The sequence below is a fragment of the Mus musculus genome, chromosome 11 (genome assembly GCF_000001635.26).
Source record: "Mus musculus strain C57BL/6J chromosome 11, GRCm38.p6 C57BL/6J".
NCBI classification, from domain to species: domain Eukaryota; kingdom Metazoa; phylum Chordata; class Mammalia; order Rodentia; family Muridae; genus Mus; species Mus musculus.
Window position 1 is genome coordinate 114,664,273 of NC_000077.6, and position 15,151 is coordinate 114,679,423.

At 52.0% G+C, this 15,151-nt stretch overlaps 2 protein-coding genes and 1 pseudogene across 6 annotated transcripts in view; all 3 read left to right on the forward strand.

Moving 5' to 3' along the window:
• Gm11689 (predicted gene 11689) lies at positions 316-852 on the forward strand (annotated as a pseudogene).
• Rpl38 (ribosomal protein L38) lies at positions 3,546-8,061 on the forward strand. Of its 5 annotated transcripts, XM_017314720.1 has the most exons (6): positions 3,546-3,633; positions 4,248-4,337; positions 4,509-4,542; positions 4,634-4,694; positions 7,462-7,584; positions 7,993-8,059. In XM_017314720.1, the coding sequence occupies exons 3-6, from the start codon at positions 4,540-4,542 to the stop codon at positions 8,016-8,018; spliced, it is 213 nt and encodes a 70-aa protein (XP_017170209.1). In that variant the 5' UTR covers positions 3,546-3,633; positions 4,248-4,337; positions 4,509-4,539; the 3' UTR covers positions 8,019-8,059. The 5 variants fall into 5 exon arrangements, with proteins under 5 accessions (XP_017170209.1, NP_001041523.1, NP_001041522.1 ...); NM_001048058.2 differs by lacking the exon at positions 3,546-3,633 and having other exon boundaries at positions 4,308-4,413; positions 7,993-8,061; NM_001048057.2 differs by lacking the exon at positions 3,546-3,633 and having other exon boundaries at positions 4,308-4,354; positions 7,993-8,061.
• Positions 8,062-11,195: 3,134 nt separating this feature from the next.
• Ttyh2 (tweety family member 2) overlaps positions 11,196-15,151 on the forward strand; it is a 45,517-nt gene continuing 41,561 nt past the window's right edge. The window contains exon 1 of the mRNA NM_053273.2: positions 11,196-11,400. Coding sequence (NP_444503.2) covers positions 11,272-11,400 — 129 coding nt within the window. The 5' untranslated portion in view covers positions 11,196-11,271. The remainder of the gene's footprint in view (positions 11,401-15,151) is intronic.

Here is a 15,151-nt window from a genome sequence, read left to right on the forward strand (position 1 = left end):
CTGTCAATGGTAGATGCAGCTCATCTTACCCACCTCCTGACTGGTGCAGCAGGAAGGAGCACGGGCGCCAGTTATCACTTATATATGTTGTGCACCTACTATGTGCTGGGGACTGCTTGGAGTACCTGACCTGAATCTTTCTTCTTTTAGCTCCCTGTTTGTTTGTTTTTTCCTCTTCCTGTCCCTTCTCATAATGAGTGATTTCAAAGGTCACATCCAGCTTGAGAGTCCCCCAAAGTCAGCATTAAGTGCCTACTGTATATATACTGTATACGTCAGCATTATATCCAAGAGCTGCCTACAGAAAGTTCTACCGCCCCTGCTCGGGGGTCACGATGGGCAGCAAGATGACTTCCGCCACCAGGGTCGTGCAGGTAGTGAAACCACACGGTCCATTAATAAAGTTCCCTAACAGAAGAGACAAACCTAAACTCAGTGCCTCAGAAGCTCTGGGGTCTGCTGCGCTCCCCTCCCACTCCTCTGTCATTTCATAGCATCCTAAAGGAAGTACGATTTACTGATGCGCCAGGGGCCACCAGACACTGCAGAAATTATAAAATCATTACCTCAGAAATACAGAAGGAAACCTGTGTCTCAAGAGGAAATGGAGTTTATCCAGCATGGGGGTCCAGAGTGATCGTGTGGCTGCTGCTTGTCACCAGGCAGAAGGATTCACTTTGCAATAAAGGACTTCCACAAAGTCAAATGAAAAGTCATACATTAAACAACCTTAACAAATATGTAAGCAGAATGAAGTATAGAAACTCCAGGTGGTCACTTGTATCTCCTACATTATGTATCTTGGTCAGCTGCCCCACAAGCTGCCCTGTACACTTATTAAAGTCTACATTTAAAGAAGAAGAAGGAGGAGGAGGAGAAGAAGGAGAAGGAGAAGGAGAAGGAGAAGAAGAAGAAGAAGAGGAAGAAGAAAGTTCTACCTTAGCCGGGCAGTGGTGGCTCACGCCTTTAATCCCAGCTCTCAGGAGGCATAGACAGGTGGATTTCTGAGTTCAAGCAAAGCCAGCCTGGTCTACAGCGTGAGTTCCAGGACAGCCAGGGCTATACAGAGAAACCCTGCCTCGAGAAAACAAAAACAAAAACAAAAAAGAAGAAGAAAAACAAAAAAAACAAAAAAAAAAAAAAAAAACAACAAAAAAAAAAAAAAAAAGAAGAAGAAGAAGAAGAAGAAAGTTCTACGTTGTCCTTGCCCTCAAAGTCAGTACAAACACAGGAAGAGTTTATCCCCAAAGGACCAAAGGACATAGCTCAGTTGATAGAGTGTTTGCCTAGCATGCACAAGTCCTGGGTCAAGACATCAGCACCAGGCATGGTGGCTCATATCTGTAATGCTAGCACTCAGGAAGTGGTGACAGGAGGTTTGCAAGCTCAAGGAGGCCACCCTCTGCCTCTCAGGGAGGTCATCCTGGGCTATAAGATATATCCTGTCCAAAAAAACCAAAAGAGCCGGGTATGGTGGTCCACACCTTTAATCCCAGCACTTGGAAGGTGGAGTCATGAGATCTCTGTGAGTTCAAGGCCAGCCTGATCTACAAAGCAAGTTCCAGGAATACCTAGATCAACACAAGGAGACCCTCTCTTTAAAAAACAGAGCTTACCCCCACCATTGCCACACAGCCTATACGGAAGGTGTTAGCATTTCCTCTAGACTCCGCCCAACAGTTACTTAGCCAGGAGCCAGGCATTTAAGGGTTGTCTGGGCTTTCCTTCTCCCTCCCTCCCTCCTTCCCTCCCTCCTTCCCTCCCTCCCTCCCTCCCTCCCTCCCTCCCTCCCTCCCTCCTTCTCCTTCTCCCTCTTTCTACATGTTCCCAGCCTGCCTCTTCCCTATTTTCTCTTTCCTCTTTGTGTCCTTCTCGGTCCCCTTCCTCTGCCTCTTCTCCAGACCCCCTTTCCAAGTCCCAAATAAAACTTCCTTTTATTCTGGGCCTGCTAAGGCACCACCTCCCACAGCACCATATCATGCTTTATAGAACATATCAGGAGGGACAAAGGGGCTGGGGGGGGGGGGGCATCGGAGCTGAAGGTCTGGCCCCAAGTAGAAAATGGAATGGGTTATGAAGGGACACTGTAATACAGCAAAGACGTCCCCGCAGACCAGAAGCACCAGCAAGAGGCTCTCAGTTTGGCCAAAAGGACAGTTACTTGAGGCGACAGGAGGCAGAAAAGACCCAAAAGGCATTTGCCTGAGTCACTATAAAAGGGGTTGCTTGCCTTCTCCCCTCTCTCTTGTCCTCTTGTTCCTGCTCTGTCTTTTTGTCCCTTACCCTCTTTCTCCCCACTCCCCATTCCCTTCCCGCCTCTCCCTCCAAATGCTCATGGCCAGCCTCTTCTCTGTCTGTCTCTGTCTGTCTCTGTTTGTCTCTCTGTCTCTCTCTGTCTCTGTCTCTGTCTCTGTCTCTCTCTCTCTCTCTCTCTCTCTCTCTCTCTCTCTCCTCTACTACTCTCTCAACTCCCCTCTCCATGCCCTGAATATACTCTATTCTATACTGTAGTGTGGCTGGTCCCTCAGGGGGAAGGGATGCCTCAGCATGGGTCCGCGGAGGCACCCCCTTCCCCACACCCCCACCAAACATTCCTTCTCTGTTGTGGACAGCCCGGGGACCTAAAAGTTTAGGGTTGGGAAAAGGGTCTGCCAGGTAGGGACTGAGGGATGCTGGGAAAAGCTGGGGGCCAGGCCTGCTTTGGTGTGTAAAATACACCTCAGCTGCTTGTTCTGGGGTCTGAAACCCAACAGTTACCAGCAGTCGCCGAAGCACAGCTCTGTTCTTGAAAAAGACTCCTGCACAATTAGTTTTTCTGCCCCGTATCACCGGGAGGCAGGAGCTCCGCGAAGGGAGCGGGGAGGAGAGAAAGAGGTGAGTTTGAAAACCTCACGGTTAAGCGCTCATCCTCCGGGGTGGGGGTGGGGGGGAGGGGTGGGGGGGAAGGCTCTCCACAGTAATAAGTACAAGGCAATTACATTCTGTTGTGAGTTATTAAATTGGGGGGGGGGGGAGACAAACATAATAAAATGGAGACATTTGTAGAGCGGTTGAAATAAAATAAAAGTGGTTGAAAATAAAACCACTACCTAAAGTTTCCTGGAGCCTAACCTTCAAGGCATTATCATAAAGACTAACAAAGTGCTAAGGAAGTTAGAGCCGGGCGGGAACCCAGTCGGCAGACGGAAGCAACGCTGCCTTCCCAAAGCTGTCACTTCTTACATGTCTAAAGAAGCAACGTAGCCGGGCGTGGTGGCGCACGCCTTTAATCCCAGCACTCGGGAGGCAGAGGCAGGCGGATTTCTGAGTTCGAGGCCAGCCTGGTCTACAAAGTGAGCTCCAGGACAGCCAGGGCTATACAGAGAAACCCTGTCTCGAAAAACCAAAAAACCCAAAAAAAAAAAAAAAAAAAAAAAAAAAAAAAAAAAGAAGCAACGTGTGGTGAGAGCTGGCCTGAGCTGTCTGGCCAGGGGAGGCTCAATTCTTGACCTGGATAATGGGTCTCAAGATGCAATAAAGGAGCCATTTCTGATTACCCAGGTGGTTGCAGAAGTTCTGCCCTGCACGCAAGTGAGGCACATAGTGGCTCTTTGGACTATCATTTCTGCTGGGCCTGTTATAAGCATGAAGAAGGTAGGTGACCCAACCCCGTCTCAAATAAACAAATACATAAATAGCCAATCACTTCTGGACCTGGAGCTATCGCTCAGTCCTAAGAGCACTGGCTGCTCCCCCAGAACACCGGGGTTCAGATCCCAGCACCTACGAGGCATTTCACAGCTGTTTGTAATTCCAGTTCCCCTGGATCCGATGCCCTCTTCTGGCCTCCATGAGCATTGCATTCATTTAATGCACAGATATACAAGCAAATTAAATATACACGCAATAAAAATAAAATGTAGCCGGGCGTGGTGGCGCACGCCTTTAATCCCAGCACTCGGGAGGCAGAGGCAGGTGGATTTCTGAGTTCGAGGCCAGCCTGGTCTACAAAGTGAGTTCCAGGACAGCCAGGGCTATACAGAGAAACCCTGTCTCGAAAAACAAAAAATAAAATAAAATGTAAAAAAAAAATAATAAGATGAGTGACAGAAAGAGGGGACAATAGGGGAAAGGATAAGAAGGGAGGTGAGGGTGATGCTGGCAGCCTAACGCCATTGCTATAAGAAGCTGCACTACTAATCTGAACCAGAAGAGGGCAGGGCTGCTGAAATTGAAATGATGAACGCATCCTTTCTGGTCCTTTGCAGACACCGTACTCAGTTTCCTCTGTTGGGCGGGGTTAACCGTCCGGAAGCGGAAGCCTCGTTCTTTCCCCGTTCTCTTCGGTTCTCATCGCTGTGAGTGTGCTGGGCAGGTGGGGAAGGGCGTTCAATCCGGGGCGATCCGCAGCCGGGGAGGGCGCAGGGAGCACGGGTGTGCGGGGAGCGAGGGAGGGAGGAGGGAGGGGTGCGGCGGGCGGATCGGGGAAATAGGATCGCGGCCGGTTAACTCGGGATTGTACCCCGCAGGTGCGGACGCCAGAGCCGAGCCCGCGTCGCCATGGTGAGTGCGGGACGAGGGACCGGGGCGGGCTTGGGCGTCCCCCGGACGCGCACGTTCCCCCGGCTCATCTTCTGTCCCTCCTATGTTACAGCCTCGGAAAATTGAGGAGATCAAGGACTTTCTGCTGACAGCCCGGCGGAAGGATGCCAAGTGTAAGTGCGGGCTCCCGGGAGGCTCAGGGCGAGCCCGAGGGACGGGCGGAGGGAGGCATCGGGCGGCTCGGAACAGCAGGTTATGGCGAGCTTGGCGACCCAGCGTGTCACACTGAGGTTGGCATTGCCACGTGTGCACACCCCGATCACAGCGAGCCTTGTAGTTCAGTACCGGGCTTGCCCGCGTGGTGGAGTCCGGAGAATCCCTGGGAGTTAGAAGCTCTCCAGGGCTGCGTAGCGAGACCCTGTCCTTAAAAAAAAAAAAGAAAAAAGTGTCATTTACCAGTAACCTTCAGCTTCCAAATAAGCGAGTGCGAGGTGACGAGACAAAGCAGAGCCAGTGTGCTGGCCCAGGTCTGCCTGCTTAATCTCGGGCCGAGGCAAGAGAACTGAGCATCCAACGCTATCCTTGGCCTACATAGCAAGGCGCTTGCTTCTTCCTGCGCTGGGTTCGCTCCTGCTCGGCATGAGCTGAGATTCAGAGCCAGGCCTGGTGCACAGACTGCAGTCCCCGAATTCCGGAGGCAGGGACAAAGGGATGGGGAAATGCTAGGCTCTCCTTGGTTACATTGTCTCGAAAATAGATTAAAACAAGCAGGTTCAAAGTTGTTTGTCGGCTCCTGCTGCTTTCTGTATTGTTCTTTCATACACGAAGAGGGAATTGTCTGCTACTTAAAGGATGTTTGGGGAGGATGTGCCTAGCGAGAAACCTTGGGTGATGTTATCTTCCCATGGCAGCTAAAAAGAGGTCTGGTCTTCTACTGTGTGAGATAGCCCTATGGGCCTTCCTTTTCCTCCCCAGATCGGACTTATAAACATCAGATAATGAGCGGAAGTAGACCTAGGTGGGCAGGAAGAGCCTTTGCAAGGTCCTTAGGTGTACTCTGTCACGTCAGACAGGCTGTTGCCTCTGATGTGGTTGTCTGTGGGCCGGCGGCCACCGGCCTGGCGAATGTCTCCTGCTGGTGGGCACAGTGGGGTTTGCTGGTGTTTTCCATCCGGCCTGTAACATTTGGCACTGCCTTCTCAAGTCTCAGCTCGGCCACGGGCCACAGTTCTTTTCTCCTGTTTAACTTTAAGAGTGTGGAATCAGAGGTCATGCCTCCAGATTGCTGAGGTCAACCTAGCAGGCCTGTCAGTTCCTTAATTAGTTAAGAAAATGAATCAAGCGTATGGGTTAGGAGAAATGCCTTTGGACCCAATTTCTGGTGGGTTTGGTTTTGTTTTGTTTAGAAATAGGCTATATGGATCTGGAATAACATTGGCACTCACCTTGTAGCCCAAGCTGGCCTCAGATCTAGAGCTCAGGGAGTCTCTCTCCGCCTCCCAAGTGTTCGCGGATTGTAGACCTGGGCCGATATTTCTGACTTGTTTTCCCCCTTATGTTTTTGTTTATTGTATATGTGCACATGTGGAGGCCAGAGAGGATCTTGAGGGTGTTGGTTGTCCTATGGGGCAGATCTCAGGAACCAGACTGGGGTCATTGGGTTTGACACTGGCTGTCTTTACCCACCCAACTATTACACTGGCTTCTCTCTAACCTTGAACTTCCTGGGTCTCCTGGGGGCTGGTATTACAGATGTGTGGGAAGCCCTAGTCAGCGCTTCTTCTGTGTGGGGGCACCACATTGAGTTGGTGGACACTGGGCTGCTTGCACATTTTCTGTCAGCCTGACGCAGCATTTATTTTTGGATACTTACCCAGAAGTGGAGTCGCTATATGGCAGTTGGACAATGCCCAGGGGCTGAGACTGTGAGGGCCCCTACCTAGCATTCCTCGAGCTCTGGGCCGTTTCCCAGCACTGACCTAACTGGACAGGGAAGGGCACCACTTTAACCCCTGTGCTTTTGGTTGGAGGCAGAAGGATCAGAGAAGTTCAAGGTCCTCTGCCACACAGTGAGTTCAGGACCTGCCCGGATATGTGGAACCCTGTCTCAGACCTCACTCACCTCCAGAGAGGAGAGTTAGTATTCAGGAGTGCGATAATGGCTGGGGCAGCATAGGGTGCTGCCATCCATGTCTGGACTTGGTAAGATGGAAGCCAGAGTGACCAGTGCCTTGAGCACCAGTGCCTGGTGAAGGCTGTTCCAGCAGTAGTCAGAGGTGGAGTTGAGAGAACCTGTGCACGCAGATCACACACAGCTGTTCTGTGAGGTTAAGACCAAATGCCTGTCTCTGGTTAGGTGCTTGAGTCTGAAGCATTAGGCCCTTTGATGCTTTATAGAGCCCTTACTACTGCTGCAGAGTTTGGTTCCCAGCATCCTTCCGCTCTAATCTGCCTGTAGCAGTGACGACCTCTTCTGCACCCAGGCATCTGCACCCACGTGCCAGTGCCCACACACGGGCATGCGTTTACACATAACTATAAAATAAGAGCCAGGTTCCACAAAAGTGTAAGAGGTGCTTCCCTGCACACTGGAATGGAGCATCCTAAAAGCCATCCTGTGCATCCAGTGTCCTTGTATGGAGAATTGGTTGCCAGAAGTGGAAGGCTGGAAAATTATTAACCAGAGAAGATAACTCATTTCTTTCCTCTATAGGCTATCCTTTTAGAAAGGTCATGGGTCATTCTAGAATGTTCTGCGGTGCTGTGTTTAGTGTATTGAGTGCAGGTTTTGTGTGCATGCGCAAATGAATTGAGTAACCCCAAGACTCACTGAGCAGAGGGAAGTCTGAGGTGGCGGTGACTGAAAATTCCAGCCACTTAAGAACATGACCTGTGTGATTCTGCACCAGTTCTCATCCTTAATTGTGGTTTCCTTGGCAGCTGTCAAGATCAAGAAGAACAAGGATAATGTGAAGTTCAAGGTTCGCTGCAGCAGGTACCTTTACACCCTGGTTATCACAGACAAGGAAAAGGCAGAGAAGCTGAAGCAGTCCCTACCCCCGGGTGAGTACGCCTGAGGGAGAATAGTGGCATGGGCAGCATTAGGGGAGCCACTTTGTGGTGACTGTGAGGTGTCTGCCATGACTGAGTTTCTTAGGTTCTATCTGATCCCAGAAATGGCTTCCTTGGTCCCAGGCAGATTATAATCTATTTAATTCTCAAAAGGACCTACTCTGAGTCAGGCAGTGGTGGCGCATGCCTGTAATCCCAGCACTTGGGTGGCAGAGGCAGGCCGATTTCTGAGTTAAAGGACAGCCAGGGCTACACACAGAAACCCTGTCTCGAAAAACCAAAACAAAAGAACTGGTTGATCTGATTGACAATCCTGGGTTTGCAGAGGGAAGGGCCTTGTAATGCGCCCTGGTAGCTCCGGAAGGAGTCATGTCAACCATCAATCTTTTCTTTCCCCAGGTTTGGCAGTGAAGGATCTGAAATGAACCAGCCCTCTGCGTGTGACTATTAAAAACCCTGAAAAGTGTTTTGTGTGTCCTCAGTCTCTGGTGGGGAAGTGGTAGTGCTGTTGAGATAGTGCCACCTTCTGCAGCCCACATCTTCAACTGGGATCTCAGTGGTTGAATCGCCTTCCTTTTAGCCTACGTTTGGGGAAACTTTAATACCCTGGGAAGGCAATTGGAAGAGCTTGCTCTTCATGGAGGGGAGCTGGTGTATACTCCCAAGGCTTGGAAGTGGGCCTTGAGATGGGTCACCTGAGATGAATGTGGGAGAGGGAGAAGCTGCCAGATGAGCCGTCCTTGGAGCCCCTGGATGCAAGAGTGTTCCATTCTGTAAGACTGGAATGTGAAGTCAAGAAAGCATGGGCTTCCGCTGTGAATGCTGAAGAAAGGATGGTTTCTGTGGGGTTGCCTTACCATGGACTGCAGAGTGGGCAGGGGTGGGGGATCCGAGCCTCTGGGCACTGCATCGCACCCGGTACACATACATGCATACAAGCAAACAACATGACAATTTTCAAGAATTAAAAAGGGACAGGCAAAGTCAAAGCCACTGGGCCTGCCACCAGGTGGCACTCTACCGCAGTAAGTAAACCCCGTAACTGAGGAGGGGGTTGTTTTGAGATAGCACATGCATCCCAGGTGCTGACTTTGAGTCCACCCTGCCCCCACCTCCTGAGTGCTGGGACCATAGGTGTGCAGTGCCCAATTTAATGTACTGCTACTGGGAGTGCTTTCTGCTTTTAGGAAATGTACTGCAGCAGGCTGAGCTAGATGCTTAAACAAGCAGGTTGTAACCAGAAGTAAAGATCTTTCTGGAAGAGGTTTTTGCATATGCTGTGAGCTTTTTGGGGAGGCATGGGTTTTGTTTACCCCGGGGAGTGGGTGGGATGGGAGTGTGGTTGCCTGGGATTCCCAAGGGAGACAGTTTACAGCTTTGGGTGTTTTGTTTTTGTCCCCAGTTCATTTCTCAAAGGCTCCCTCTGGCTCCTAGGAGACTGACTTTGTCTGGCCTTGTGGTCTGCTGAAGGCACTTTTTCATGCAGCGCCTCCTACCCTGCCAATCCTGAGTCACTTAGGGTGTGCTTCTGCGGTCCAGGCTGGCTCCAGAGACTGAATAATGTCTTTGTGCCTTCAGGTGATGGGCTCACCAAGGCTGAGGGCCCAGCCTGCTCTTCAGTAGTACACTCCTGGTTGGCTTCCCTCACCTCTGCGTCAGCACACATCTGGAATGCCCTGGCACTGAGCTCTCCCTTGGTGGCCATGTATTTATTACTACTCCCTCTGACTCTGCACCAGGTTCAAAATTAACAGGGAAGTGAGCAGAGGCATCCTGGGGTCACTGAGGGCAGGTGTGCGGGACACCGGGCAGCACCTCCCTGCCCTCGGGATTCTGGCTAAGGCTGTATCTCTTGCCTGTGACTGAGGTTCAAGAGGGGCCTCTGGGAAGTTGCTTCACATTTCTCTGCTTGGCTACAGGGGTCTACATCAGGTCCTAAGGCTGAGGGCACCTAAGTCAGCCCTGTGCTTCAACTGCCCTCACTTCCCTTACAAGGTTCAGGCCAGCCTGGGCTACATTGTTCCAGGAAATCAGGACTATAGCAAGACCTGTCTTACTAGAAAAGACTGGGTGTAGGCCTATAAGTCTTAGCTGTACAGGGATGTGGGCTTTTCAAGTCCACAGAACATTTCCATCAACTCAGAAGCCGCTCCCCGACCCTGGCCACTGGGAAGCAGCCACAGCCCAGCCCGGCCCTTGCACTGCAGATCTTGGGGTTTCCTGACTGGATTCCCTTTCTCCCCTGCCCATTAGTCCCTCACCCCACAAGATTTCTACCCACCATGGAATCCTCTGGAGACATCAGCCTAACTGTTCCCTGTGGAGGCACCCCCCAAGCTAGCCACCCTCATGCCAGCTCAGGACAAAAGCACTGGACGTGTTTATAATCACCGAGGTTTAGAGCCTCCCCTCCCTACTAAACACGTGGAAAGACAGGAAACTGGAAAGAGACTTTGCTCATCACTAGGTGTCCTAGGCTCGGGAGGATTCCTAGACAATCCTGGACTAGCGAGACATCTGTGAGAACAAGGTGGGTTAGGGGGTTGATGGTGCCTCGGCTGTCCGGGGCAGATGTAGCAGCCAGGCTCTAGCAACTATAGAACAGAGCTGACTGTGAGAAGTCCTAGCGGCCAGGGAGCAGGGAAGCACTCCTAGCAAGGTTCTTTGATAGAGCAAGAGTGCCTGTTTTAGGGGCACCACAGCACCTAGTTAGAAATTCTCCCTGCCCTCTCTGGGGTCTCCTTTCCTTCCTCTGCCTGCAGCACTAAGCATCCTCCCTCCAGCTGGCTCCCCAGCGCTGTGCCCAACCAAGCCTGGCCCTGACTTGGCTCTCGAGTTTGCCACCTAACGTGTTGACTGGTACCTGCCCACCACCTACCTCCTGCTTAAGACCCTTGTGCAAGCCGGGCGGTGGTGGCGCACGCCTTTAATCCCAGCACTTGGGAGGCAGAGACAGGCGGATTTCTGAGTTCGAGGCCAGCCTGGTCTACAAAGTGAGTTCCAGGACAGCCAGGACTACAGAGAAACCCTGTCTCGAAAAACCAAAAAAAAAAAAAAAAAAAAAAAAAAAAAAAAGACCCTTGTGCTCCCAGCTTCAAGGCCAGGCTGCTCTACATAATGAGTTCCAGGACAGAAAGCATAGTGAGGCCCAGTCTGGGGAATAATTAATAATAATAATAGTAATAGTAGAATGAATTAGGGACTAGCCCAGCCTCCTAGGTAATGATTACTAATTATCCACTGGCTCTTTAGTCTTTTTTTCAAAATCTTGCCTTTTTTTTAAGATCAGGTCTCACATAGCCCAGGCTGGCCTCCAACTCATAACAGACCTGAGGAAGACCTTTGAATTCTTGATCCTTCTGCCTTACCATCCTAAGGCACGCACCATCAAACCTGGGCCACTATTCTGATGTTGATAGCAAGGATCAGGGCATGTTTTTGAGCCCAATTTCTGGAGTGGGTGTGTGTGTCCAGGAATTGGCTCAAGAGGAGGGGTGGGGCAGGGCCCGAGGTGGGGGCGGGACCTGAGCAGAGCCTCGTGCATGGTGGGGCGTGTCCTCGCCTAGGGCTGGATATGGGGCGGGGTTTAGGCGAGGCGGGGCCGGGTCGCTTCCGAGCCGGGTAGTGGTGGTAGCGGCGTTGGCAGGGGCAGTGGACCCGCTGCAGCTTGTGCAAGCCATGCCGGCGGCGCGAGTGGAGTACATCGCGCCCTGGTGGGTCGTGTGGCTGCACAGCGTTCCGCACCTCGGCCTGCGCCTGCAGCGAGTAGACAGCACCTTCAGCCCCGGCGACGAAACTTACCAGGAGGTAAGCCCATGAGCCGAGCCACGGAGAGGGACCCTTAGAGTGAGAGCCAGAGCCGGCCTGCGCTCGCCCAGGTCCCACTCCTTTCTCTCTTGCCTCGGCATCCCGCGCTCTCCGCGCTTCTCAGACCCCCTTGGTCCCCATTTGGGCCCTCTCAGCTCTCCCGGGTTCCTTGGCCGGGACGCTCGACCTAGCTGGAAATCTCGGAGTTGGTAAAGCTGGAAACACTGGGGAAGAAGAGGAAGGACGCGGAGGCTGCGCTCGGGTGGCGGGGGCTGAGCCTTCCAAAGACTTACAGTGGGGGTGGGGCATCTGAATCGGCGTGACTGGCGGCCGAGGTGTGTGGGTGCTTAGAGGTGCTGCAAAGTTCCCCTTCTGAGACTCCCGACACCAGACGATTTCTCTCCCGGCCCTGATGGCCTGAGAAAAAGTTTAGGCAGAAACCGACTTGAGTCTCCGGAGTCCTTTGCGCTCCTTTCCCCAGCCCCAGCCCCAGCCTGAAGGGTAGCAGCCACTGCCAATACCTCTGCCTTGGCTTCTTCACAAAGGCTGCGGGGCTGAAAGAAGCGGCGTGGGTGACTAATCTCTTGGATGCCAAAACCCCACAGCTGTTGGAGTCCAGGATGGAAGGTGGCTTCAGATCCACCCCGTCTCGCACCACGTCCAGCATCTACCCCGTCTGTTCTGGTGTTCCTTCCCTATAAACTTCTAGGCTCTGAAATTCTGAGGTCTTGGTTCCCGGGCCAGCTACCCTCCTTATCTTTATACTTCTTAACTGTCCCTGATGAAGGGGGACGTTCCCTTGCGGGTTTGGAGGTCAGGTCCAGGCTTCTGACCTCCTTTCCAGACCCTGCAACGGTCTCTCAGCAGATCTCAGCCGCGGTTAAACCCACGGCGGCCTCTGCGGCCCGGCTGAGTCAGTTCCCTCTGCTGGGTCAAAGATTCAGGGGCTGAGGCGACTTGGGAGGAGGCCCATTATTAGTTCAGAGCACTGTGCTCATGTTGGACTTTGACCTGCAGTGGTTGGCACGGTGTCCTAATCTCCATAGTGGGGCATCTGGCTGAGCAGGGCTTCTCTAGACTGCCCAGGAGTGGCTTCTTGTCCTCCCAGATTGTCCTCGTTCTGAGGCCAGGGGCTCCCGAACCGTGTGCTGTGCTCTGCCCAAGAAGAGCCAGTACCCCAGAGTCTAATTATAACTTTCAATGGCTCTACTACTTGCGGGCTTGGGCTGTTGGTTTCTGTTCTTCTGGGAGGATGGGACCCCCTTTGTGCTACTGGAGGCACTGTCAGCCCTAGGCACTGCAGCCGCCCCCGCCCCCCCCCACCCCCGACCCCCCTCGCCCCCCCAGTCTTGTCTGGCCCTGGAAGGAAGACTTGTTCCCTGAGGCCTGGTGGCTACTGGCAAAGCACCAGGGAGTCTTCCTTCAGCTAATGCTTAAAAGGGGACGGATATGGTTTCCGAACAGCTGTGTTGGGGGTGTGGAGAGAGCCCTGGGTCCCAACCATATTTTCTCCTCTCTCCTGGAAGAAATCTAGCCCCTCAGCTGGGTCAAGGGACCTCTGGCTTGGAAGGGGTTGACTCGGGCTCTCCCTCACCCCCACAGCCTGAGCCTGACCCCACCCACCCCAGTCTAGGGATAGGCAGGTGTGTGGTGCTGGTGAGTCCCACTCATGGTCCTTGCTCCCAGGGTCCTGACCCCCAAACCTTTTGCTCCAGTTCTTTCCCAGGACAACTGCGCCTGCCCCGCCCCTGCCCCCATCCTAGTTCAGCTAGTAATAGCAAAGCCCTGGGAGATGAATGTGGTGGGTCTTAATGGCTGTCTAGCATTGGGTGTTACTTAATTAAAGCTACTCCTAGTTCGTTAAGTCTCCGTGTTGTCTGACCAGGGGTCTCTTTCCACCTGAGCAGCTGGTTAGTTCACAAGGTCGCCTTCTGTTGGAAGTGGTCTTGGTCCTCTGCAAACTTAATTTGGGACTGAGTGTTGTGCTAGGGCCTGGGTGGCATACAACAAGGGTAGCAGTGGCTGAGGTGTTTCTGAGGTGAGGATTGTCTGAGGCAGGGGCATTGCCCTTCCACTGGTGGAGTTGAGTTCCAGTCCTATGGGTGTGTGGCCACAGGCAGATGGAAATTTTTCTCTCATCTCTGTGTATCCATCCCATGAGTTATTCTGCTGAGCATTCACAGTAAGGACAATACAGGACCCATTGATGCCATCATTAGACAAATGACCCTGAGATGATGGGTGTCTAACTAAGGACAGGGCCCTGTAAAATAGAGAGGAAGAGAGCCGAAGACCCTGAGCAGGGGGGAAACTGAAAAATGCATTCGAAAGTCACAAACAAAGTGGACTTTAAGGCGTGTGTGTGTGTGTGTGTGTGTGTGTGTGTGTGTGTGTGTTTGTGTGTTTGTGTGTGCCGGGCAGTGGTGGCGCACACCTTTAATCCCAGCACTTAGGAGGCAGAGGCAGGCGGATTTCTGAGTTCGAGGCCAGCCTGGTCTACAGAGTGAGTTCCAGGATAGCCAGGGCTACACAGAGAAACCCTGTCTCGAAAAACAAAAAAACAAAAACAAAACAAGGGTGTGTGTGCGTGTGTGCGTGCATATATGTGTGAATGCATGTGTGTATGTATGTGTACATTTGCACGGATGAGTGTACTCCCCTGTGTGTGTGTGTGTGTATGTGTGTGTGTGTGTGTGTGTGTGTGTATGCACACAGCCACATGCACAGGTGTAGATATGTACCTATAGCCTTGTAAATAGGCAGTCAGGCTCCAGGAATTGTGGGACTGTGAAAGGCACCTTAGCTCAACTGGGAACCAGGGTGCCTTTCAAGGTCCCACAAAGAACGACAGCTCTGTGCTTGGGACCTAGAAAGCAGAGCAGGGCTTAGAAGAGCTGACTACCTGGTAAGCACATGCAGTGAGCCAGGACTTCCCTGAGTAAGAAGGACCTACATTGCTTCCTGAGATTTTCTTAGGCCAGTGGAGGCCAGAAGAGGAGGTTGGATGCCCTGGAATTGGAGTTACAGACGAGATTGTGAGCCACCCTGTAGGTTTTAGACAGTGATCCCTAGTCCTGGGCTTAGAGCAGGAAGTGCTCTTAATTGTAGAGCCATCTTGCCAGCCCTTAAGTTTGAGGTTTTGTTTTTTCTGTTTTTGTTGTTTGTTTGAGACAGGGTTTTATGTAGCCCAGGCTGCCCTCGAACTCACCACACAGCCAGGATGATTTTTTTTTTTTTTTTTTTTTTTTTGGTTTTTTGAGACAGGGTTTCTGTGTGTAACCCTGGCTGTCAGTGCTGGGATTAAAGGCGTGCACCACCACCACCCGGCGATATTGAACTTCTTGATGATAATGATATTGAACCCCTACCTCTACCTTCAACGTGCTAGGATTACAGGTGTGTGCGTCCATGCCTTGTTTACAAGATACTGGGGGGTGGAACCCTGGGTTTCCTACTTGTGGGACAGGCACTTTACCAACCGAGCTACATCTGCATTGAGCCCTCCTTTTTATTTTATTTATTCACTTATTTATTTTTGAGTCAGAGTCTCCCTGTGTATTTGAGGCCAGCTTCCACCTGGCAATCCATTTGCCTTCGTACCTTACAGTATGGAACTACAGCTGTGTGTCACCTTTCCTGCCCTCTGCCTGGTGTCCTTGGGCACAGTGGAAGTTCCTAGTTTCCTGTAGTTGGTCTTCCTCATCCTCCCCCTCATTGAACTTGAGCCTTCGTTCTCAGGGAGCCTCTACAT

Excerpts from the sequence above, each read along its gene's own strand:
- Rpl38 (XM_017314720.1), top strand. Across the intron at positions 4,695-7,461 it reads CCGGCGGAAGGATGCCAAGT|CTGTCAAGATCAAGAAGAAC; the intron begins GTAAGTGCGGGC and ends TTTCCTTGGCAG. Across the intron at positions 7,585-7,992 it reads GAAGCAGTCCCTACCCCCGG|GTTTGGCAGTGAAGGATCTG; the intron begins GTGAGTACGCCT and ends TTCTTTCCCCAG.